General features: G+C 42.5%; 1 protein-coding gene across 1 annotated transcript; it reads left to right on the top strand.

Moving 5' to 3' along the window:
* Positions 1-12,819: 12,819 nt before the first annotated feature.
* shha (sonic hedgehog signaling molecule a) lies at positions 12,820-20,492 on the top strand. Its single transcript, XM_070852785.1, has 3 exons — positions 12,820-13,333; positions 17,372-17,633; positions 19,698-20,492. Exons 1-3 carry the CDS (start codon positions 13,034-13,036, stop codon positions 20,375-20,377), a joined length of 1,242 nt encoding a protein of 413 aa, XP_070708886.1. The 5' UTR covers positions 12,820-13,033; the 3' UTR covers positions 20,378-20,492.
* The last annotated feature ends 3,478 nt before the right edge of the window (positions 20,493-23,970 follow it).

Below are 23,970 nucleotides of genomic sequence, written 5' to 3'. Positions count from 1 at the left end.
TTAACATTCCAGGTACATCCACACCAGCTCCTTCCTGTCGCTCCCCTTGTGTGGCGCTGATTGACAAGCGTCCGCTTCTCTCAGGCGCATAATCAATCTGCTAATTGGTGTCGGAGGGTCGGTTGCTGTTGAAGCGTCCCCTGCTCTTTCTTTGACTAATTTATCTTTGTCACCGCCAGACTCACAAAGTACATTAGTTGGGAAAGTTCAGTCTCTGCAGAGCCTTGTCTCCCTCTCTCTCTCCCTCACACACAGTATGCTTCTGTGCTTTGTACCTCTTTTTTTTTCCCTTTTTGCTGCAATACATCACACAAAGGAGTGAGGGTAAATGTTAGCCTTGCACTGTTTCCATTGGTAACCACAGCTCATGAGGTAGAGAAGGAGAGCCGGTCAGTCTCTCTGTGCAGGATAATTGGTGACAACAATGTACTTCATCATAATTCACTACAGCAAATACATCACAGAAGCTGGGTAGAGTTATAATTAGAAGGAAGGCTTCTCAAAGTTGTTGAATAGGCTGAATACACTCTGATAATGAGCAGATTCTCTTAAAAACTGTTAAAACCACATAAGTAGTGAATATATGTTAAAAAAAAAGAACAGTATTAAATATATGTGATTCCTGTGTGAAACAAAACAGCAGCATTTACAGCAGACTAACAGAGAGCTGACTGAGCCCTTGAAACAGCACTTCACATCTGATTGATTTACAGGCCGTTTCAACCCAGGGTGCCAATCAAACCCTGATTAGACATCACTGACTTGTTGATGATGGTTCAGACAGCAGCAGCCGTGTCCGCGGTCTCACCAAGCACAGAAGATTGATTGCACGAGGCTGCCTCGCCCCAGATTAATCTCCGCAAGTGACACAAGAGTCGTGAAGTTTTCATCTCTCTCAGTTTACCGGTTCAAAATAGGTTCGGCGTTATAGTGGGGAAGCGAAAGGAAAGGCATGTGTGTGCTACTTGAACCACTGCTTGCTCTCAAACTTGTGGATTAGGCCCCCAGTGCCCCCTATTGGCCCCCAAATCATCTGTTGATCCTCTCACACACACTGATCCTCCACATTAATGAGGAAAAACAAGACTTCACTGTGAGAAACGGTGAAGGAATTCTGAAAAATGATTCATCATAGCATATATATAGATGTGTATATATCTGTATATATGTGCCTCCATTTGGTATTTCTCAACAAGCTTTTATGTGTTCTTTTTGTCCTCTCCCTCTTTTCCACCTACATCTTCTCTTTTTAATGTCTTTTTCTACTTGCTTTCACTTCTTTTCTCCATTTTTTCAGGTGTAGTGATATATAGGTGCAGGAGTGAGTTAAGGTGTTCTGATGGGAGGAAATTATGGCGAGCAGCAGGGGAGAAGGCCATATTCTAGGCCCTGCCAGCTTACTCGCTTGATACATGACAAGAACGGCGGCTACACACTGATCATACCCTCATTAAAGTTGTTCACTTTCTCCTTTTTCACTCTTATTTTTTTCTCCTTTGATGCACTCGCTGCTCTTTAAGTGCTTTAAGCACCGCCGCAGTCGCCTCTCTAAAAGTCTGTCTCTGAGCTGTTAACAACCACCTTTTCAACAATGTCAGGACTATCAGGAGATAATTTTATGCAAACTTCTTCCCTAGATCGATCCACCTCCATTACCTCCACTTTTATTCACTTGCTACTTTTATATTAGTGCCTTAAATGTATTTTCAATGCAAAATAAGGCTCTTAACATAGCTTAGGGATCAGAACGGCGCTGATCTTCACATTATTATTCTTCACTGCTGTCAAGTGAAAGCCTTACAACCGTGGTGTTGTTGATCTTCAAGTTTTTATTGTTACTTTTCAACTTTCATTACTTTTACAGCTCTGTGCGCTTATATAACTTTTAAAAATACAGCTAGATAAAGACACGTTTCAGTTATTGAGACACAAACATGATTTCCTATAGCCTAAAACATCCTAACATCACATTTCACTGATTATTTTTACTAAATGCTATACTCAGACTGTAAATTCTATCTGGAAACATGCCCATTTGTTGCGTAACTGTGCTTATTCCTGTTAAATTATTGACATACAGAATAATCTGATGGAAGAAGTTGACATCTGTGTTTAATGGTTTTTACAGCCAAAGCTTAAGGTACAGAGTACAATGTGATAAGACTGAAAATAGCCACATTTCTAAAAATCTACTTTCAGATTTTAGAATAAAACTTCCGGCATTTTTCTGAAGATCGGGGGGATATTGAGGTGCTTCTTGCTCCACATCAAAGGCTATAAACTAACACAGATGTCCAGTGGGTCGTGACCAATGCTATGAGGGCAGATAGCTTAAAGACACCTCTGATCAGCCTATCTGCAGTGCTGCTATGCGTCACAGCGCACGTTGTTTCAACCCTGACCCAGACATCCAGCCAGACAAACACACTGACAGGGACAAGACCAGTGGACAAGCCCAATACAAATCAGTTTTTCCTCCTTTTATGAAGGTTTTGTAAATGTTTTGGATTTCCCACTGTAGATTTGCACAAACTAGATTATGACAAACGATTACTTAGCCGTCACTGTCATTAAAACATCATTAAAACCTCCCTCAAGTCAAAATCTTATTGACTGTTTGGACAATAGCCCTTCTCTCCGTGTGCCTGACTTTCTGTATTTGAAGCAAAAGCATTCAGGGCAGTAAATTCAACACATTTTTGAGCGCAGAGCTTCAGTCTTTTCGGCAGCTTACTCGACAATGTAGCGAGTGGGTGAGTTTTTACACACTGCCTTGTCAGTTTTCAGGGAGCTACGCAAGCAGAGGATGTGGCGAGATCTCACACCGGCCCCGACCTCCCCAAAAACTCTGCGGTGGAAGCCGGCCTCTGATAGTTTGGTGAGATTATAGAGGAACAAAAGAGGGTCTAAATTGAACAAAAACATCTGAAAAGAGGCAAAAACAGCAACGATTCCACCTAGCTACTGAAAAGTATCCTTTGAAATGACAATAATGTGGAATTTTCTTATGATAATGGTGTGAGTTGAGGTTATTTGAGAAACAAAAGAGGACCTAGGGTGGGAAATCACCTTTTTCCGTGAGAACAGCATAAACATCAATTTGAGCAGCACTAAACAACAATCAATCTGTGCTACTATTAAATAATGAGAGCCTTCAGTGAGATAATCTCTGTGAGATTGGCTGTACTGCAAGGTGTAGCCATCATCCCCACTCTGAGCAAGTCTGTTTCCTGTGCTTTTGATCTGCAGATAGAACACATCTTCACAAAGCTGAAAGATAATGTACGATTTGATATTATGTTCATATGTACAACCTTCAGTACACTCCTCAAACACCTGCACAGTCTCCTCTGTGATCCCCTCACCTGTGATCTAAGCCTTTTATAAACCTCTCCACCCTGCAGTAGCGCAGTTGAAAAAACTTTCAACCCGTAAACTCCTCCCCTCTGCTCCTGACAGGACAGCCGTTCTCTGAGGCAGTAAAGATAAAGGATGAGGAGTTTCCCACCTCGAGACAGGAAGTGGGGACAAGTTCACTTACACCCAGGGCTGCCAGACACAGGCCTGATTGTACTTTCACCTCTTAGACCTTATCCTGTCCAATTTAGAGCGCAAACCAGCATCCAGGACAACTGTTGAGCTAACGATTAAGTCTGACCTTCTCTGATAACACAAAGAAATATGATGTTTGGGACTTGTTGTGACATGCCCATGCAGCCCCTTCTTTCCCATATATATCCCACCTGAAGCAATGTTCCAGTTCCTTGTTTGTATTGGTGAAATGTATTTAGTTCTTGGGGTTTTATTTGCAGTGGCAGGACGGGATTAGTCCCAGCTTACCGAGCTGTACACAGACGCACCGAGAAAGAGAAGCAGTCGGCTCTTTGGACCGTGTGAACCCTATTGGAGCATGAAAGAATGTAACCAGCTTCAATTTGTACACATGTGAAGGGACAAATAGGGAAAAACATGACAATTATGTAATTGCAATATCTTTATATTAACAATGAATTCAATTACTGCATATAACATGAAAGGGATTACTTGTAGGTTTTTGGCATCGTTCAACTCATTTTTTTGTTTTTACGGTTTTAGTGTTTTAGTTCACTCTTACTGCTCTCATCAGCCTCATTTTTAGGCAGCTGTTTATAGTGAAAAAGCTCAAATAAATTCACCTTATAATACCTGCCCAGCTCCAAATGGCAGACAAACAAAGTTAGCAACTAGCTCACGAGCGTAGTGGAGCTTTTAGCGGGTAAAGAGCTAGATATATCCCTCAGGACTTGGTGGAGACCAAAACAGAGGGAAAAGAAGAGGGAGTATTTGACCTACTCATTAATTGTCGAGAAACACAACTCCACGGTGATGCTTATGGTGCTCAGCTGCATGTAAGCTATTGTTTGCTGCAAATAAGCAATTGTTTGCAAACACATTCACCATATCACATTCATAAGACCAATACTGTATTAACAGCTTCTTACACTGTGCCCAATTGACTATAAAATTAATGCAGGCTTAAAAAAGCACAACCAAATGGAAAAACTACAAGTAAATGATAATAAATGTCATAAAGGACACAAGGTGACTGTTTTATAGAGTGACAAAGTCCTCATTGGGAGGAGATTAGGTTGAACGGACAACGGACTTTAACAGTGGAGATCGCTGTTCGTTTCCAGTTTCCAAGGGACAGTCAAAGTTTTTGTTGAGCATTAGTAAAGTCTTTCCCTTATTTATTTTGTATCTGTGATTGTTCTATTCACAACTACTTTTGCTGTTAGGTGGTGTCAGGCACCTCACGTTTATGTGTTGTTCTAGAGGGCATGGACAAACAATGAATTTTGTTATGTATCTTAGAGGACTTGTTGTGCATGAAAACTAAGAACCTGACCTTGCAAGAGACTTGTGAATGTGTTCTGTTTCCCTGGCCTGGTGGGGGACAGGTTTGATTTACCTGATTTACCAACATCTATTTTGCATGATGAGACGTCTGGTCCACAAACTGTTACACAGTCCAAATGAACAAAAAGAAGCAATCAAACAACAATCCACCCTTTCCATCAGCTCAGCATGGTATAATTCAGAGATGTTGATCCAATTCAACATCTCTTGGTGTCTCCCAGGTTTGTAACATCAGACCCATGCTTCAATGTGTGACGTCAGTGCTGATCCTCCAATGTCTTCATACACACACCCAAATCCACAAGACTACAAGACTAATCATTGCAGAACTTTGTAATATTGGCCAATCCAAGAGATACAATAACCTTTTTATGAGGTTATTATTAGTCATGTGGTAAAAGGTGTGAGTTTGTTTTGTAAAACAGAAACACCCACGTGATGGCACAAGTCTGCTATCTATCTATCTATCTATCTATCTGTCTATCTATCTATCTATCTATCTGCTTTTCGTCAGCATGCCACTTTAATCTGTCTGTTACTGATCAGACTTCAAAGGAGTTTTAATGCAGGTCAATGCCCCACATTTTCTCTCAGGGGACACAAACAGAAGCCTCTGCCACATAAGATAATTAACCCAGAGCCCACACAACCATGCCGGCTAAACAAATCATAAAAATAGGTATGAGAGCCCAGCGGCTGATTGTTTGGCAGCTTTTTATGAAGCTGCCATATAGGGATTTGGTCCATCCCTGATTTATTTGAAGTTTCACAGGGAGTTTCTGCTTGTTAAAAAAATGAATTAAGATGTCTCAAGGTGGATTTTGTTATTCAGGGTGTCGGTGGAGGAAGGAGTGTGAGAGGCAGGGGTCATCGCTAAGGTGCGAGTGAGAGGTGCAGTGCAGTCTGGGTGCTAATCAGACTCGTCCTCCGTAGCAGCGTTTGACATTTCCCATCAACACCGGCTCGCTCTCTCTCCTCACCTGGGCTCTCTCAGACGCTTAGCTCCCAACCAGACTGTCTTCCATACCCTGTTGACACAGGCAGGCTGCTCCGTCAGTCACTTGCCTCATTAACTCCTGTTGGGCTGTTATTCCCACTGCTACAGTCAGACATGCACATGCACTCGCATATGCACACTCGCATACATCCACTGAGTCAAAGTTTCCCACTCAGAGGCAGTCGAGTGTTTGTCAGTTTGCACATTTTGACATGTTTTGACATTTTGCTGCTTGTGTGAATTACTACAGTTGCAGGATTCACTTTCTGTCTGTTAACCTCTGATCAGATGAATTGATTTTGGAGTGTGGTGACAGCATAAGTGTGTAGTTTTTTCCTCGTCTGTTTGGATTGAAGCTCAATAGATACATCACTTTTCACTCTCCCACAGACAAGGAACAATACAAAAATTATTAGAGTGGACAGTTCAGAAGCTGGGGAAGGTTATATATTTTTTCTTTTTTGCTAAATGACTTCCTCAAGTGAGGTCACTTGAGTCAGCATTGGTGGGGGGTACTGTCTATGGTTGGGTTCCATTGTGGGTAATGTAGGCATCAGCTTTTGACAAATAAGAAACTACACGGAATAAAAACAGATAATGCATTTGATTTTTTTTTTTTTCAATAAATGTTCATTATGAGTCCACCAGTGTAGTAAAATGACAGAGCCAAATTGGTGGAGAACCATTGGTGGTAAACCATTACAATGCTTTGTACACTACACATTATTGATGACATTTTAACTGTACCATTACCAAGTGTTACATTACATGGGGAGGGTGTTGGAAACATTTCTCTTGGTTCCAAAGAAAAAAAATCAATTTTTGGTGTTCTTTGCCTTTATTGGACAGTGACATTGAGAAAAGGAAATAGAGAGAGGGAGTTTTGGCATGTAACAAGGGTTGCCAGCTGGACTCAAACTGGCAACAGTTGCAACCATGAGGTCATGTGTAATGTACTGTAACCAGTCAGCTACCAAGATGCTCCAGAACCCATGAAAATATTAATGATGCTGAGGAGGGCAAAAAATCAATTGCCACTTTCACTTTGAAACAGCTTCACATATGCAGCTGACAAGGATCTGTGTCCATCCAAAGCCACAACTCATAATCAGATGCGAGACAGTGTCACTTTTGCTCAGCTTCCTTGTTCCTTCCATGCAATGAGTTTGATCACTGGCAGCAGTTTCCTGAATTAGCAAAGTTTGAATGAACGTACAGAGCAGGAAGGACATAAGTTGCTGCGGAAATGATCCCTATCAACTGTGATTTAACACAAACTGCGACACCACAGTTCATACCAGCACTTCCTTTTTGTGGGAGGCATATCTGCAGCAAATCAACCTGAAATCACTTTACATTTAAAATAAAAGGTAAAAGTAATGCTAGAGGACAGGAAATGACGTTTAGTGATGCAAACTGATGCCTTACTAAGGAAATATGAAATATGCACATTATTCCTAAGTAACAAGCCACCGTAACAAATAACAACCGTGTCAGTCTGATGACAGACACAATGTTTTCCAGATACGATTACGGCAGATGAGAAAGAGCTGATTGAGGAGAGGAATGCCTGAGCGGCATGTTAGCATATCATAATTGACTATCAGACACACAGGTGGTTACTGTGGTTGGCATGGGTAGTGTAGTAGCCTGCTAACGGGGTGTGATTAAGCTTTCCTGCTGTTTGTTGTGTTCCTACACCTCATTTTAGTCATAAGGGAATTATAACCTCCATTTTCGTAGCCAAGAGTGAAATGGCACACACTCAAAGCACTCAGGACTCATTAGAGAGATAGAATCAATGTCCTTACTTTAATGAAAGCAAATGCTGTGGAGATCATGTTGAAGCAGATTGCTCATCACTAAGAAGTTCTGTGTATTTGCATAGCCAATACTGTCACACCAGTGTGATTAAGTTGCTACATCAGCCAGTTGTTTCACAACTTTATGTCTTTGAGTCACTGGTGGTGTTTTGATTGAAACTGTTTCCTTTCCTTGATTGTATTGTGGGATCCCATGTTTTCAGAGGGTGAGTCATACTAACTAAAAGTTAGGATGTCTCCCCTGCTGTCTTTAATCTGTCCCTTGTGAGTTCTACAACTTAATATCACTTAATGATAATAACATTTTAGGGCTCAAATAAGAGACAAATCAACATCACCATCAATGCACATTCTTTGGAGTTTCTCACTCACTTCTCCTTTTCCCTTGTTTTAAGGAACAAAAGCAAAACAAAACAAATTTTAGGACTTAATAGCAGACAAATTAATTATTAAAATATTTTTGGGAAATGTGCTTTCTTGCCAAGATTTAGGATGAGCAGATTGACCTGTAGATTGAATATAAAACTGAAGCCAGGAGATTAGCTTAGTTTAGCATAAAGACTGGAAATAGGGGGAACAGCTAGCCTGGCTACAAAAATCCAGCACCCTTGACATCTAATTAATTATTATTCACATTATGACTTGTTTGTCAAGTCTGTACAAAAACTGGGGTGTAAAAATGCCAGGATGTGGTTTTTAGGGGGGATATGTGCCAAAATATTTCTTAGCCTGAAGTGGTGACTTCCTGGAGCCCCTCTGGTTGCCGGGCAACGTCACGGTGACAATACTACCAGACTAGCCGTTTCCCCGTTTCCAGTCTTCATGCTAAGCTAAACCAACCACCCTCCGGCTGTAGGTTTAGAAAAAGGTAAGATAACCTCAAACCAGTAGGAGTCACTTTTTTTTTAAGAAACTCAATAACAGACGGAGCAACTTGTTTGGGTGTAAATTCTTTTCTATATTAAGAAACGTTCACTACAGTTATGTCTGAAAGCAAACAGCCACACATCAATGAGCTCGAGCCCTTCCCTTCTCTGTCACCGTTGCCTAAGATTGTGATGGTGTTGCACGGCGGCCAGCGCTGACTCACCTGGTGGAGTATCGCACACACACCAGCCCTCCGCTCACCACTCACTCACCTCCTTCCCCTCCCACTGAGTTCACCCTGCACTGCAGTTCAAAGTGGTTTTGCCTGTCTAGCCTTGGCGTTTAATGTTTAAGTATTGGGAGCGGCTGGAGAGTGCAAATAAAATGCCTTTACAGACTCCGGGGCACGCTGAGGGCTGTGATTCCAGATACTGTATTGTGAAATTTCCATTGTGCTTGACAGAGTAGCCTCAGGGCACCTGAATGTGTTCCACTGAATTTCAACTCTTTGCTTCTTCATAATGCTTGATGCGTGCGGCTTAAATAAACCATTTAGAGGAAGATTATTCAAACTTTATTATGCTGACAAAAGAGTACACATGTTCATGTGATTAACGGCAATGTGTCCGTGCTGTAAATTGTTTGTCAAAAGTTCAAAACAGGATAAAGGTTTGAATGCAAACCCCACCTGCAACAAAAAATACCCACAATGAGTTGTGGTATGGGCGGCTTTCTGTTGGGCTGGAAGAAAGGAAACCCTATTTGCAGCAAAGGAAAACAACACGGAAAGCCTGACACTACTTATATGTTTGTGCGTGATTATTCTGTAGTTCTAATCCGTCTAACAATGTTACAAAACATTCAGACAGGAGGAGGCTTTAAAGCAGTAATTGGGGGGACTTATACTGGTAAAACTCCGCTCAACCACTTCTAGTTGCATCTCACCCATGCCTGATTGAGACTGTGGCACAAGAAATCAAACATGGGTGTGGATTTAGTCTGATTCAAGGCATATCTCTTAATTCCCTTGAATGTGAGGCTGAAGAGGGAGTTTTTTTAAAGAAGGAGTGTAACAGAGCAGATGTAGATGTCTGGATAAAGGGAAGTGAGGTATATACGTTCTGGGGGGTAAAAACTGATGACTCATTGGCCGTTTTCACGCCTCACGCCGGATTAGCCATCACATGCAATAGGCTTCTTAATAAGAATTGTGTAATTCCCTCAATCCCTGCAGAATTATTTCACAAAATCAACCTCTGTTTTGCTGTGTCACCGTCATATGCAAAAGCAAGGTCAGTGTAAATAAAAAGGTAACAGGCTGCCACATCGCAGCACACATATGGGATTTTAGAAGCTGTTGATTTAGCAAAGGCCATTGTTCATACTTTGTTTGTTTGTAGCTTTTACAACAGAGGGGTTTCCAAAGAACTTGGATAAGGCTGCTGTCAGGTGGAAATATTCAGTTTGCTTGTTCTGACTTATTTTGCAGGATTATGTGTTCCTTTGTGTATTAGCTGTTGGGCTTCCAAAATCCTTTCAAACCCAACTGGGGGAAACTGCAAATGTCTATTTTGAAGCTGAAGTGCAAACTCTAAATTGCCCAAAATTGAGTGAATGCTTATTCTTAAATATGTTATTCTTGTCTGTTGGCCTGTCCAGGGTGTTTACATCCCAGCATGCATTCATCCTGAACAGGAGTAACCCACTTTGAGGCAGATATTGTAAGTAGTTTAGTGTTTGTTTTAGGATATTTGAGTTTTTAGACAGCATCAAGATAAGTTCTCAATCAAAAGTTAATACACTAAATTGACCTTAGATACTTTGATTAATTGTCTAAACTGTCTACTGTGATTTCCATTGCCTTTAGTTGCAAACTCCACCCATATGGCACTGGAGGAGGCCAAAACCAAACAATGAAGTGTAATGTTTGCAAATACTGTTTGCCCCAGGTCGGGCTGATAGATGGTTGGTTTCCTCTGTGGGAGAAACTCAAGTTCAAATCCAGTCTCTCACATCAGCACACCTTGCTCTTTAGGCTGCATTATTCATCACAATCTCTGCATTATTCATTTCACTTAGCATCACATTTTGTCACTTGGCTCATTTACAAAGAACCCCTTAAAGTCTCTATAATGATAATAATAGAAATGATAATAGTAATAATAATAGACTGAGGCCTATGTGGACTCTCGCTGCTTAAACTCCTCCCGTCTCTGTGGTTTTGAGGTGTTTGTGTGGCATGCCAGGTTTCATCTCAGAGCTGTGACACCTGAACCAGGACCCTGACCTGGGGCCAGACAGCACCTCCGGTGTCCCTCAGGGCACCACAGCTGCTGTCAGCTCTGTGTTTGAACAGTACCTCTGCAGAAACAACTGCTGAAATATGTAGAGTAAAGACATCTTGAGAATCTCTGTGGCATTAAGCAGAAACAGAGGGAATTCGGGGATATGTGGAGTGAAAGCCATCACTGGTAGGAGAGTATCTTGGTCGGGGGTTAGACAGCAGCTTGCCAGGTGCACAAGCCATATTTGGCCAAGATTTGATGTTCATGGTCTCAGCGAGCGGCAGGTAGTCTCACCTGCCCTGGTTGTGGTGCCACAAGCCTGGCACAAGCTGAACCAGACTGGAGGTCAGCCAGAGTGAGGTTTAATGAGACTAAAGCCACACCAAAGGCTGGCATATCTGTCCTCACTTCAGAGCACCTGTGCCACACTGTCAGTGTGATGAGAGCTAAAGCTACGCCACAACAGCCCCTCTTCCTGTAATTACTCTAACAGTTGTTATCACACAAATAATTTGCCTTCCCGAAGCATTTGCAATATCTGTTTTTGTCTGGACTGATATAACTTGAATGCGGATACAGTGGTGTTTCATGTGTGATGGTGATGCAGCTTTTAATCAACAACACCAGCACTGATCACAGGAATATAACTATCAGTCTGTGATGGGCTTTAAAAAACCCAGGAAGGTTGGTGATTGAAATAAAATCAATTTTAACACCAAAGAAACTGGAAAATCATAATACAGAATGAAATAGGGAAGTGCTGAGTGTTACTGCTTGCCATGAGTGCAAGAAGCCCCCCTGTCCCCTTCTCCTGTGAAAGAGAGACTGTAAATACAGTGGTTACCAAGACTGAATCTGTCAATGAAAGGGACTTTGGAAGGAAGACAGTGTGCAGGAGAGTCTGTGGGTGATCCTTGGCCCATAACAGATGCAGGGAGAACTTTTTAAGCGCTGAATTGGGTTCTTCCAATAAGAATTGGACTTGGATAAGTCGGACAGGCCTGGAACACACTCTAAAACCTCATCTGTATTGTACTCTAAGTCTATCCCGTTCCCCTCATCTTAAGGAGTCTGCTTCATGATGTGATTCAGAATTGGGACAATAGGTGCTGTAATTAGATTAATGTAGAACTAGATTTAAAAAATAACTCATTTAAAATATAATCATTTAATGAAAAAACGCATGCTTTAAACGCGTAAAAGGGGCCAAGGCAGGGGCGCACGGTGCGCGCACTGCTAAGATACGAGTGTAGGTTTATTTTCAAGATTGACGTTTGATCGAGTTTGAATAGTGTCAAACCAAAGGGTGCATTCCGTTAGTTTGCCCAGATTTATTCAGACTAAAGCCTGAATGGTGCGAAACGCCTCCAAAGTCATTTTCGTGCGTATACTCACACTAGTATGCGGCTGTTTTAGGAGGAAAACTTTGCTAGAGACAAATTCTCATTTAAATCCACAGATGTAATAATTCTAAAGTAAGTAAACTCTTAACTATGTTTACTGATTTATTTGGTGGGTAGGGGGTCATAGCAAAATCATCCAGCACAGGCGTGCGCCCTGCGCGTCCACGAATACTCCTGGGAAATGCATTCTGTGCGGAAAGTTACCGCACACACACTGAAATCACTTCACCTAACTACACTGCTTCAGATTTGAGCTCTGCACCGTGCAAGTGCTCCCGTCTGTCCTGCCTTTGCTCTGAAATCTGGAAAATGGGAGGGTGAAAAAAGACGGTTTATAATTGATGTTTTCCCATGGAAGAGCCCCTCCTCCCCGCAACACAGGCTAACCCTCAGGTGGAAGAAATCTTTTAAGATTTTTTGTGGGATAACATCAGGAGGGTTTGTCTGGGCGAGCCAATCAAATCCCTCCCCTGCTATAGATCGGTGCTATAATACAAAGCAGTAAAAGCGGTCGCCTCACACAAGCGGCTGCAGCTCGACTAGAGATCCCGTGGCTTTTAATTCCCTCACTACTTTTTTTTAACCCTCCTTCGATGTGCCCCGTTATTACCATTTGTCTGAGGCGTTCATTTCCGCACCTGCCACAGTAGAGACCAGGCGAAGGCGAAGTAGAGGAGGAGACAAGGACATTGCGAGAGCCGGGAGAGGCAGACGGTAGAGATAGCAGCGGCGACTCGTTTGAGATCTTAAAGGACAAAAATGCTGCTGTGGACCAGAATCGTATTGGTCGGTCTCATCTGCTTGTCCTTGGTGTCCTCTGGGATGGGATGCGGACCGGGCAGGGGCTACGGCAGGAGAAGACACCCGAAGAAGCTGACACCTCTTGCATACAAGCAGTTTATCCCCAACGTGGCGGAGAAGACCCTCGGGGCAAGCGGCAGATACGAAGGCAAGATCACAAGAAACTCCGAGCGATTTAAAGAACTGACTCCCAATTATAACACAGACATCATATTCAAGGATGAGGAGAACACCGGTGCCGACAGGCTAATGACTCAGGTAAGGAGACAGAATAACCTTTTTTTCCCATACTGCCCGTCTCCTAACGCACCATCACTGCGCACTGCAACAACCTCCTTGTCAGACTGATTGCGCACCTTAAGTGAAGTCTCTTTTACCCGCTGCTGAACTCTTCACACTGAGCCTTTTAACTTCACTGTAAAAGCAGATGCGCTTTATGCACCAGCATGGGAGTTTTCAAAGGCTGCAGGCTCGAAGCGAATGTAGAAATCCAGCTGGAGAAGTGATGTGCAGGCGGACAGTCAGGACACTCGGCCTTCATGATTGTGACAGTGTATTTAAAATATTAATGTGCCCATCTCCTCATATCTATATTTGTATCTTTGTGGGGCTCTATTTGTTGTTTTCCAGGCGTACATTCATGTTTCCTCACATTCCGTGCACACATGCAGTATTTGTTGCCTATTTAAGCTTAACATTGCAGCTTGTTTTAAGCGCCTTTTCTTTATTCCAGCCATGAATACAGAGAGCTGGTGATGCGCACCGCTTCAAACAGTCGGGCTTATTCAGGCATGGCGTGGCTCATTCAGACATTTTCTCGCACAGGCTGCTGTAAATTAGCCTTTCGCATGGTGTGCACCAGTGCGTGAAAACAGTGACATTTCTTTCAGAGTGTTCAGAACACTATCAGGACTTCATAAATGGGTGGGACTCGGTCAATTATAGGAGCAAGGCGCACTGGGGTGATGGGCGCCTCACTTGCACGGATGATGACATCTTTTTTTTAAATACTCCATCCTCATGAAGGCAGTTAGTTATCAAAGCTCACTGCTCGTTCTGTGCAGATAAAGACGAGGCTCACAAAACGTCGGAGAGATGGAGCCTTGATTTCTTTCCAGGCTGCAGGATGCCGCGTCTCTTCAGCATGACTTTTAGCACTCAGATGCTGGTGAATTATTAAAAGCGCTTGGGTGATATTGGCTCAGTAATAATAAAATGCCGGTGGTGATGGTGGTGGTGGTGGTGGTGGTGGTGATGAAGCCAGGCGCGCGCCGGAGTCCCTGAACCCGTGCCTCGCACCATGCATGAGCACGAGCTCCGATGAAATATTCACTGTGCGTGCGGTCTCGGCGTCCCTCTCAGCCCTCCCCACATCGCCTCTGTGATACACCTATAGCTTCTCATACACACAGACCATGAAATTACAGGCGCGTGGGGATGTGGTGCCCAAATTGGGACTCAGGGACCCCCTGCGGATCATTGAGGAAGTTCCGGGGTGTGCAGCAAAAAGGGGAATAGTTTGATTTCACTGCTGTTTTATTTAGTTGTGAGAATATCGAGTAGCATATCTGCAAGGCTTTCAATCTGAGTAAAACCCCCCACCTGCTGTGTAAACACTTGTGTTTACAGGTCTGGATAAAACCACACAAACAGGATGGGAGTCCCTCAGATAAGATGTGATTATTTGTGGCATCTTTAGCTGTTCGTCTAGTTAAGGGCGTTAAAATAAAAATGTTTGGGAGCTGCTTTGTGTTTTATAGGTTTATAAAGAGGGTCAGTTGTTGTGGCTTCTGGTTCATCATCCGCTTTCCATTCAGCACCCGAGCGTTTACAGACGACACAGCACCAGGCTCTACGTGTGACACGTACATGAAAGGGCTTTTTAGGAGCCCGTCACTGGGCCTGAAACGCAATTTGAACTTATGACCTTTGGTCAGCGGGAGGCCATAGTAAGTTAAAACAGGTGAGCGTGTCTTTATCGTACGACATTGCAAAGCCATCAAATTATGTGCATCCAAAAGATGGGGACTGTAACTGTTTTGTAAGCCTCTCTGTCTGTGGCATAAGCGTTATCACATGGGGATTTACGCTGTGCCAACGGTCTTTGCGCTGCTCCACGGCTTTACGCATGAACGTAATGGGTTTTTACGCACGGACTTTTACGCACAAACAGAGTGCCGTTTCCTTGTTATCTTACGTTTTAGAAAAAAAGATGTGGTGTTTATGCATGAAACAAGGCACGTGCCTGCAGTAGCTCTCTCAGGAGCGTGCAATAAATGTATTCACTGAGGTCTAGCCAAGACTATAATACTTGATACTACGCTTAAACAAGCATCTACTCCCTTAACTATTACCACTGCTCAATCCAAGGAAAAGATGCCAACACAGGGGTTTAACAGACATTTACACAACGTGTTTCTCGGAGTGACGGTGTCTGAGCACCACTTTCACCATCTAATTCAAAAATGTTTAGCTTCATGTGGTCGTAAAACATTATTTGCCTTAGTGTTGACTGCACATTTTCTCTTTTAAAGCGGTGAGAATGCTCAGTTTCGCCAATTCAACCTGTTTCCAGTGAAATTTCATTTAGTTTCAAGAATTTATCAGAGACAACTTGTGAAGCACATTTGGGTGTTGAGTAGAGTTTGTTGCAAGAAAATTCAAGAGATACTTGGTTTGCCATGTCAACTCAAGTCATCCATGGGACAAATGTGACTTTTTTACTTGTAGGAAAAGGTCCAAGAGTAGAACAAATGGTTTTTAAACGTGGATTGTTTCGCAGTGTCACAGTCTTAGGAGCCCACGGTTCTCTGCCCACAGCGGCGGCTTGTTTGCACTGACAGGTAGCTGATAAGTGTTTCCTCTAACCAAATCATTTGTGAAAAGATTAAGAGGGAGGCTGTTGAACAACTTTACCCCGAGCACAAAGCGCCGGTCTAGGGCACCCTGCTGGGCTTCACGGTGGCTGAGCAGAATTTGGCTTGATTTGCGGCACACGACCTAATGAATTAATAAATAGGTTAAGCTTTACGGCTCTTGACTCCGACAATCCCACTCAGAATGTGGGAGGTTTTTTGGGGCCGGTTTTAATCAACACATTCTACAAGTGTGATATCCCCATAAAACACCGCTGATGTATGTGAAACCCCTTTTCCCTTTTTGTTATACGAGGTTTTTGGGGGTCTGTGTGAACATTCTTCTCTTAGGACGCACAGGCTGTCCATAAGGGAAAAGGACAGTGGGTCACACACACAGACGCTTCTCTGTGCGCCCGTACCACTCCTGGATGTTTCACAAGTCTGTCAGTCAGCAGCCAAAACACCTCCACTTAAGGAGGCATGTCACGTCTCCAAGACTTTGCAGGAGAGGAATAATGAAAGTTTCCCTCCGCGGTTGGACTGAAAAGACTCTTTGTGATGTTTTATTTGACATATTGGTTGAGTGTCGAGAATAGTTGTCTTGGAGAAGGCCAGGCATCTTCATTGAGAGCGCAGAGAGGTTGGGGTGCGACGATTTATTTATAGGACAGACTCCAGATATTTTAAGGCGGCAGCTGCTCTTGAAGATAATCTTCATATCATCTGCATATCAATTATTGATTTAAAGAAAACAGACAAGTTGCAACCAATAAAGGACTCGCTCATTTCATGGCCTAATACAAACTCATGCATTTATAATGTATGCATGTTGTGCTCAATGCAACACTTTTTGATAGAAAGGGGTGCTGCTCGCACCTTTCCAAGACCAAAGACCCATATGTTATAGGCCAGTGAAGCGAATGCGGTGCCTTATCAATATTTCATCAGCAGCTTTCTTATCCGAGATGTGCCCTCTGACGCTGCTGCTCACAATGAGAAATGTAAGCTCACACTGAGGATCAGAGATGCTGGTCGGTCCCAGTGTTTCACCTCAGCTGGGAGGCATCAGGGGGCGTCAGGTGGGGATGCAGAGGCGTTGGCGAGGCCTCAGTGAGTCTGAATTTGATTTTTAATCGTTATCACTGTGCTGGACAGCAGAGATCAGGCAAACAATCCAGATGTCTACTATGAAGCGTGATTTCTGGGGGTGAAATGGAGAAAATCTTCCATGTGTGGTGCTTGAGGTCTAATGCTTTTTTTCTCTTTCAGTTACGAGCACTTGCTCTTGGCAACAGAAATTGTGCCAATATAAGAAAGACTTTGGCGGCAAATGCTGATCTAGATTCAGACTTTTCCACATTTTTGCGCCCCTGGACACTTTATATGTGCAAGCTATGACACAACAGGTGACTAATTAGTCCATTTCTCCTTCCCGCAGAGATGTAAAGACAAGCTGAACTCTCTGGCCATCTCAGTGATGAATCAGTGGCCCGGGGTGAAGCTGCGGGTCACCGAAGGCTGGGACGAAGACGGACACCACTTCGAGGAGTCGCTCCACTACGAGGGCAGGGCCGTGGACATCACCACCTCGGACAGAGACAAGAGCAAATACGGCACTCTGTCCAGGCTGGCGGTGGAAGCCGGATTCGACTGGGTCTATTATGAATCCAAAGCCCACATCCACTGCTCTGTGAAAGCAGGTATGGCTGCAGGACGAGAGGGAAACCACAATATTGTGGCCAGGAGAAAATCTGTCATGCGCACTGTGGTGCTGGCTGTAGGAGAAAATAACCAGGTCTGCCACCGGTGCGCGTTTCCCGTCAGGTGCGATTGTAATCATCTAAAAGAGCAGGTGCAGATCAGGGAAGCTGCTTTATCTTCTGGGGAAGTTTCATGCAAAATGAGAGTTTCTTCAGCTGCAGCTGTTTGTGAGGGAGCAGTCAATTAGATTAGATATGAACATAATGAAGGCGTCCAAAAAGAGAGAAACAAGCGTGACACTTTTCGTGCACGGACTCGCAAGTGTCCAAAAAACGCACCAAGAAACTAAGTCTGACAGCAGAAAAAGAACAAAATGTGAATCGTTTATATTTCAGAAGTATAAATTTGATCATCAGAGAAGCCCAAAGTCATTCAGTTAGAGCTTAATCACAAGAACATGCACTCAGTATTTATCTAATGAGGTAATTAGAGAGCAGACAGCAAATGTTTGAGTGCAACCGTTCATTTTGACAGTATTTTTCTATCATGATATTTATTCCTATGCATGGGCACATCCCAGCCTGTGGCGTTATGAGCATTTCCCATGCAGCTTATTTCTTGATCTTACATCGCCCCACACTGTCTCCTGGTGGGAACCACGACCACAATCTAACAAGGCTCATCGGTGTGACCTAGAAAACGCACATCATTTTGCTCTCTGGATTTTGTTTTTTTGGACACCAGTGAAAGCCAAAATAAAAGGCTGGAAGCTGAGACGTTTTTAGGGTGATTGGGGGATATTTCGGAGTTGATCATACGGTGGAAAAACGAACAAAAAGAGGATTTTTTTTTTTCCGGATTTAGTTTCTCTCATCTGTAAAATCCAGTTTTTAATTTCAAAACAACTTTCATTTTGGCTCCTTTTTTTTTGGTTGAAATAACCTCACAGGCTTTCATTAAGCTAAAGGGACACCTATGGGGCTCAGAAAACATTTCTTCACACTGATTGATGAACCATGGCACTTTTTCTGAGCTCAGACTTTATTGATAAATCCCTTACTTATCATTCAACACACACGTTTCGAGATCACAGTATGGGCCAGGCCGACGTGTCATTAGGGGTCATGCGACTTTACCAAAAGGATTTGGCTGAACAATGTTGAATTGGTTGGGGTAAATCTGGTTTTCAGTTGTCACCTTATTTCATGCTCGGGAATCTTAAAAGAAGATTAAAAGCCCCAGATTCTGAGTAGGAAACCCCCTTTTCTGTGTGCAGGACAGTGTGATCCTAGAGACTGGTATGTGAAGAGCTCCACCAAGGCCAAAATTATTGTCATCAAGACTGACAACAAAGCAGGGAGAGGTGGTAGAAAGAGGGGACATTGATGTTGCACAACAGAAAGCATTTAAGAGTCCGGGCCCTCATTTAAATTCAAATCTACAACTCGAGAGGCTTGGAAAAGTGGCTCCACTGGGTAAATAGTAGTTGTGAGTCGCCTATTTGTGTGAATTGTCACATAGAGGTTTCTGCACCTGAGTAAATATGGGAAGAGTAGCTGGGAAAGGCGTAAGTGTTCTTTACCGAGAGTAGCTCGATCCACAAGCTGATTTAGAATAACAATGCCTGCTCTTTATTGGGTTTTTTAATTAAGAATAGATGAGCCAAGGCTTTCAGTTTTTCTCGTCTCAGACAACGTGGGCCAAGCCAATACGCATTTGGCATGGAGGAGCAGACAGGCATCATTATGCAAAATGCATATGGCCCACCATGATGTGTGTAGGCAGAAAAAAATACAAATACGCGCAAAAAAGGAAGGTTCTTGAAAGGGCTTTTGAATGAGGCGGTGGTCCTGGGCTGGAATGGCTGTAAAACACCTGTGATTTATTGATTTTAAAGTGTTTAGGAGCTTTAAATGCTGCTGCTTTGGGACCGTTTGTGTCTTGAAACTGGTTTTTGAATAATTTTGCAGCATCACAGTCGCGATGGAAGAGTTAGATAAACATTTTCTGATGGTTTAAATACGGGGGGTGTATTCTAATGGCATTATCTTCTATTTTAACAGAAAACTCAGTGGCAGCAAAGTCAGGCGGCTGCTTCCCAGGCTCCTCCACGGTCACCCTGCAGGATGGTACCAAGAAGGCGGTCAAAGACCTCCAGCCTGGAGACAGGGTGCTGGCAGCAGGTGACGATGGGAGCCCGATTTACACCGACTTCATCATGTTCATAGACCAAGACTCGGCGACCAGGAGGCTCTTCTACGTGATAGAAACCGACCGGGGGCAGAAAATCACCCTGACTGCCGCGCACCTCCTCTTCGTGGGCCACAACAGCACAGAAGCAGAGCGGATGTCGGCGATCTTCGCCAGCCAGGTCCACCCGGGACAAAAGGTGTTCGTGTTTGACGCCGAGCGAAGTCGACTCGAGCCTGTGACCGTGAAACGGATTTACACGCAAGAGCACGAGGGCTCCTTTGCGCCGGTGACCGTGCAGGGGACCGTGGTGGTGGATCAGGTCCTTGCGTCCTGTTACGCAGTGATCGAAGACCACGACCTGGCGCACTGGGCCCTGGCACCCGTCAGGCTCGCCCACTGGGTGTCCTCGTTGCTTTTCAGTTCCCAGCCTCAAGCCAGTGCACAGAACGACGGCGTGCACTGGTACTCCAAGATCCTTTATCAATTAGGAACATGGCTCTTGGACAGCCACTCGATCCATCCACTTGGGATGTCAGTATACCCGAGTTGAAACCTCTACTACAGGAGCAGAACCAGACTTAAAATGTAGGACACACGAACTATTCAGTAGATTAAAAAATAAAATAATAATAATAATAATTAAAAAAACAAACACAAAAAAACGAACAAACAAGACAAAGGCCCCGGCGGAGTTGGGATATTTATTTCAGTGACTTTTCCATGTGTCCCCTTTCAAAGAATGAATGGAGCCTTAAAAAGTTTCTCTTTGAATAATTTATTCTCATGTGAACTCGCTGCTGTCACACAAATGGATTCTGAAACGGTGTGAGCGGCAAATTGTGCATAATCTATTTTTGTATATCTCAAATGCAAAAAAAAAAAAGAAAGAAAAAATGAAGAAAAAAAATGAAAAAGAACAAATATGGCAAAGAGAAAGAAGACCATGTAGAAAGGAGCTAACTTTGACAGGTTGTAATGTTCATATGTGCATATATGTGCAACTGACTGTTATATTTTGGGGAGAACAAACTTCGCGGGGTTCCATAAATTATATTTTTATACACAGAATTGTAAATTAGATTTTGACAGATCGCTACCGAATCACATTTCGTTATTTGAAATAGTGTAAGATATGAGAATATATTTTAATTTAAATACAGTAGTTGGGAAAGTATTGGAAAAAAATCTTGTACTGCTTGGTTTATTAAGAATTTTATTATTTTGGAAACTGTTCGTTTAAGTTGTCGGAGAGGGACAGATATTCTGCCTCGTGTCTGCATTCTCTGCTTTTTATTATTTTATTGTGTTTCTATTTTTTTTTTTCTGTTTTCTTCTGAGAAAAATATTAAAAATGCAGATTCTGACAATTCAGTAACAGTTAAAGTAGTACTGAAACAGTTTCGTTAAATAAATTAATAAGTAACTCCTGTAAATGTACTAAAATGTATTTTTCTTTTCATATTTTGTAATAGGGAAATAGTTTTATAGAAATGACCTGCGGAAGATGCAAAGTTTGGATAGTCTATATAGCCAGACCATACAAGTTAACTTTCATAACAGGGCGATGCGTCAAAAATGTCTAGAGTTTATTATTTATATGTTTATTACAAAATGAGATAAAGAAAATCTTCAAACTTGCAGTTGTTACATGTCTTTGTCTGCATGAGCTTCACAGGGAACACAAAGAGGAGCATTTGAGCGACTTTATGAAGGTCTGAAATGATGATTTGGTGTGTTATGCCTGACACTGCATTTATTCTGGATGGTTGTGATTAATATTTAACAATTGTTTTACATGGTGATTGAGAGAGCTTGGTTTACTGGCACAGCTAACAAACAATTTCGCCCTGTTTGCTCGCTTTTCCAAAATGGAGAAAATATTGCGCTTTGAACTGCCTTTTGCGTGCTTGCGAAATGTTGAGAGCCCATGTCACATTTAACGAGGTTTGCCCTCCGCAAATAACTTCTAACTTGCAGACAAATTAAACACGAGCGTGTTTGTTGGCCCTAAACGCGCTTCTCGGTGTCTGCTGGCCGGGGTCAGATTGCTCCATCAGTGACTGACAGTCCTGGTCCACAAGAAGAAATGCAGCCATTGTGTGAACCACAGCTCAGTAAAACATTCGTCAGCCTTAACAAATCGCTATAATCCTCCGATATTTTCACAGGGACTTATGGTGTGCATGTAGCAGTTAATAGAGAGGTTTTAGAGAGGGTTTTTTTTATCCTCTTGAGGTGTGCTGAGGTATAAAAAGGCTGCACGTCTCTCTGAAGCTGATTACAGCATCAGTTTCTCTATTAAGTTGTACAAGTGCGACATCATGCGGTGAAAGACCGGTAGTGCTGCTAGGCAGTGCCTGGAAATGCTGCAAAGTACTCCACATGTTGGGAGGTGTGAATACTTTGATATGAAAAGTGACTGAACTCAAAGGTAGAATGGAGGATTAACTGCTAATAATGACTTAACTACTGAATTGTGGGCTGATAGAACAAACAGGAAGAGGGTTTCAGTTTGTTTTTGAGGATTTAAGTTTGATGCGTCAAGCTAAATGAGTGCAATGAGAAGCAGAAGTGCAAATTAATAATCAAAATATATGAAAATACCGATGAGTGATGTGGTTATATTCCAATCAAATTCACAAAAAAAAAAAAAATGACCCCATCCTCCACCCAGACTTATCAAAGGTGAACGGGGCCACTGAACCTGAGTTTCTGAACACTGTAGCAACATGAGCAGGAATTCCATTTCCTTCTCCCAGGTCGCCCACATTGTGTTTTGTTGTTGATACTGTGAGGTGGAAACTTTGGAGAGGGACAAAGCGGCCCATCTCTGCTGGCGCTGTGACCTTGGGTCCCTGACAGATACAAAAGCGTCCGTGCAGGGCAGCATTCCTCAGAGCAGGTAAACAGAGCCTCCTCTAATCCCTCTGGGGGCCCTCAGTCTGCTGGAGCTCAACAACGGCTTTTACAAATGTTGACATTTGCAAACACGAACAGTCTGGCATTCTGGAAAACAAAACTTCGCATTTCTAAGAGAGTTCCTCTGTGGAAGCAACCAGCAGAGAGCTCGAAACTGAGTGGTAAGTTAGAGGAAGGGGACATTTTTTACAAGGCTCTGGGCCTACACACGATAACACACCTTTACTGCTGCCTCCTCCCTCACTGTCAATACACGGACACACAGAGGTGAACTATTTAAGACAGACTAATTACATACATGTAGACTTTGAACATGAGCTCATGATGGATGACAGATGGCCAGACAGATAATACAGTAGACAGACAGAAGGAAAGCTGGGTAGATCTTAAGACATATACTGTACACATGATTATATAGCTATTTTTACCAAAATAAAAGAAACAATTAGGATTACCAGATAGAACTACAATGTATGACAATGAATCGCTTAGTATTATTTTTGAGAGTTCTCGGCCTTTTTAGTGCGTTCAAGTGTACAAAGTCAAATCTCTTTGACTGCAGCACTGCTTTAAGTTGGATTTAAACATCACAATCAAAACCTCAAAATGTTGGTTGTTTTTAAAATTGGGTTTATAACCCAACTTAAAAAAAAGACCAAAATGTTGAGGATATATAGATATAGATATTGGTTATGTATCTATATCTCTATATATAAAATAAAGAAGTCTAAGTCTAAGTCTAAGTCTAGATATATAGAGATATAGATATTGGTTTTGTATATCTATAGATATTGGTTATATATCTATATCTCTATATATAGATATATAGAGATATAGATATTGGTTTTGTATATCTATAGATATTGGTTATATATCTATATCTCTATATATAGATATATAGAGATATAGATATTGGTTTTGTATATCTATAGATATAGATATTGGTTATATATCTATATATAGAGATATAGATATTGGTTTTCGATATCATGTAAAAACAACATGAAACCAACACAGAAGATGTCAAAGGTTGGTGGGTTCCCCATGAAGGGATCGCCACATCTGGAGTTGCATAGATGATTTATGGGAAGGACAGGAAAGAAGGAAAATTTAAATTTCACTACTCAAAATTTCCTTTTTTCCTGAGTTCCAAATCTTTACGTTTTTCTTGTACAACACTAAAGTCCTCAAGAGGTTTAATCGCACTTTGTTTAGCTCACAACC

This window comes from Pempheris klunzingeri, chromosome 21, assembly GCF_042242105.1.
Source record: "Pempheris klunzingeri isolate RE-2024b chromosome 21, fPemKlu1.hap1, whole genome shotgun sequence".
NCBI classification, from domain to species: domain Eukaryota; kingdom Metazoa; phylum Chordata; class Actinopteri; order Acropomatiformes; family Pempheridae; genus Pempheris; species Pempheris klunzingeri.
Note: the sequence above shows the minus strand (reverse complement) of the source record. Positions and strands in the feature narration are given on the sequence as shown.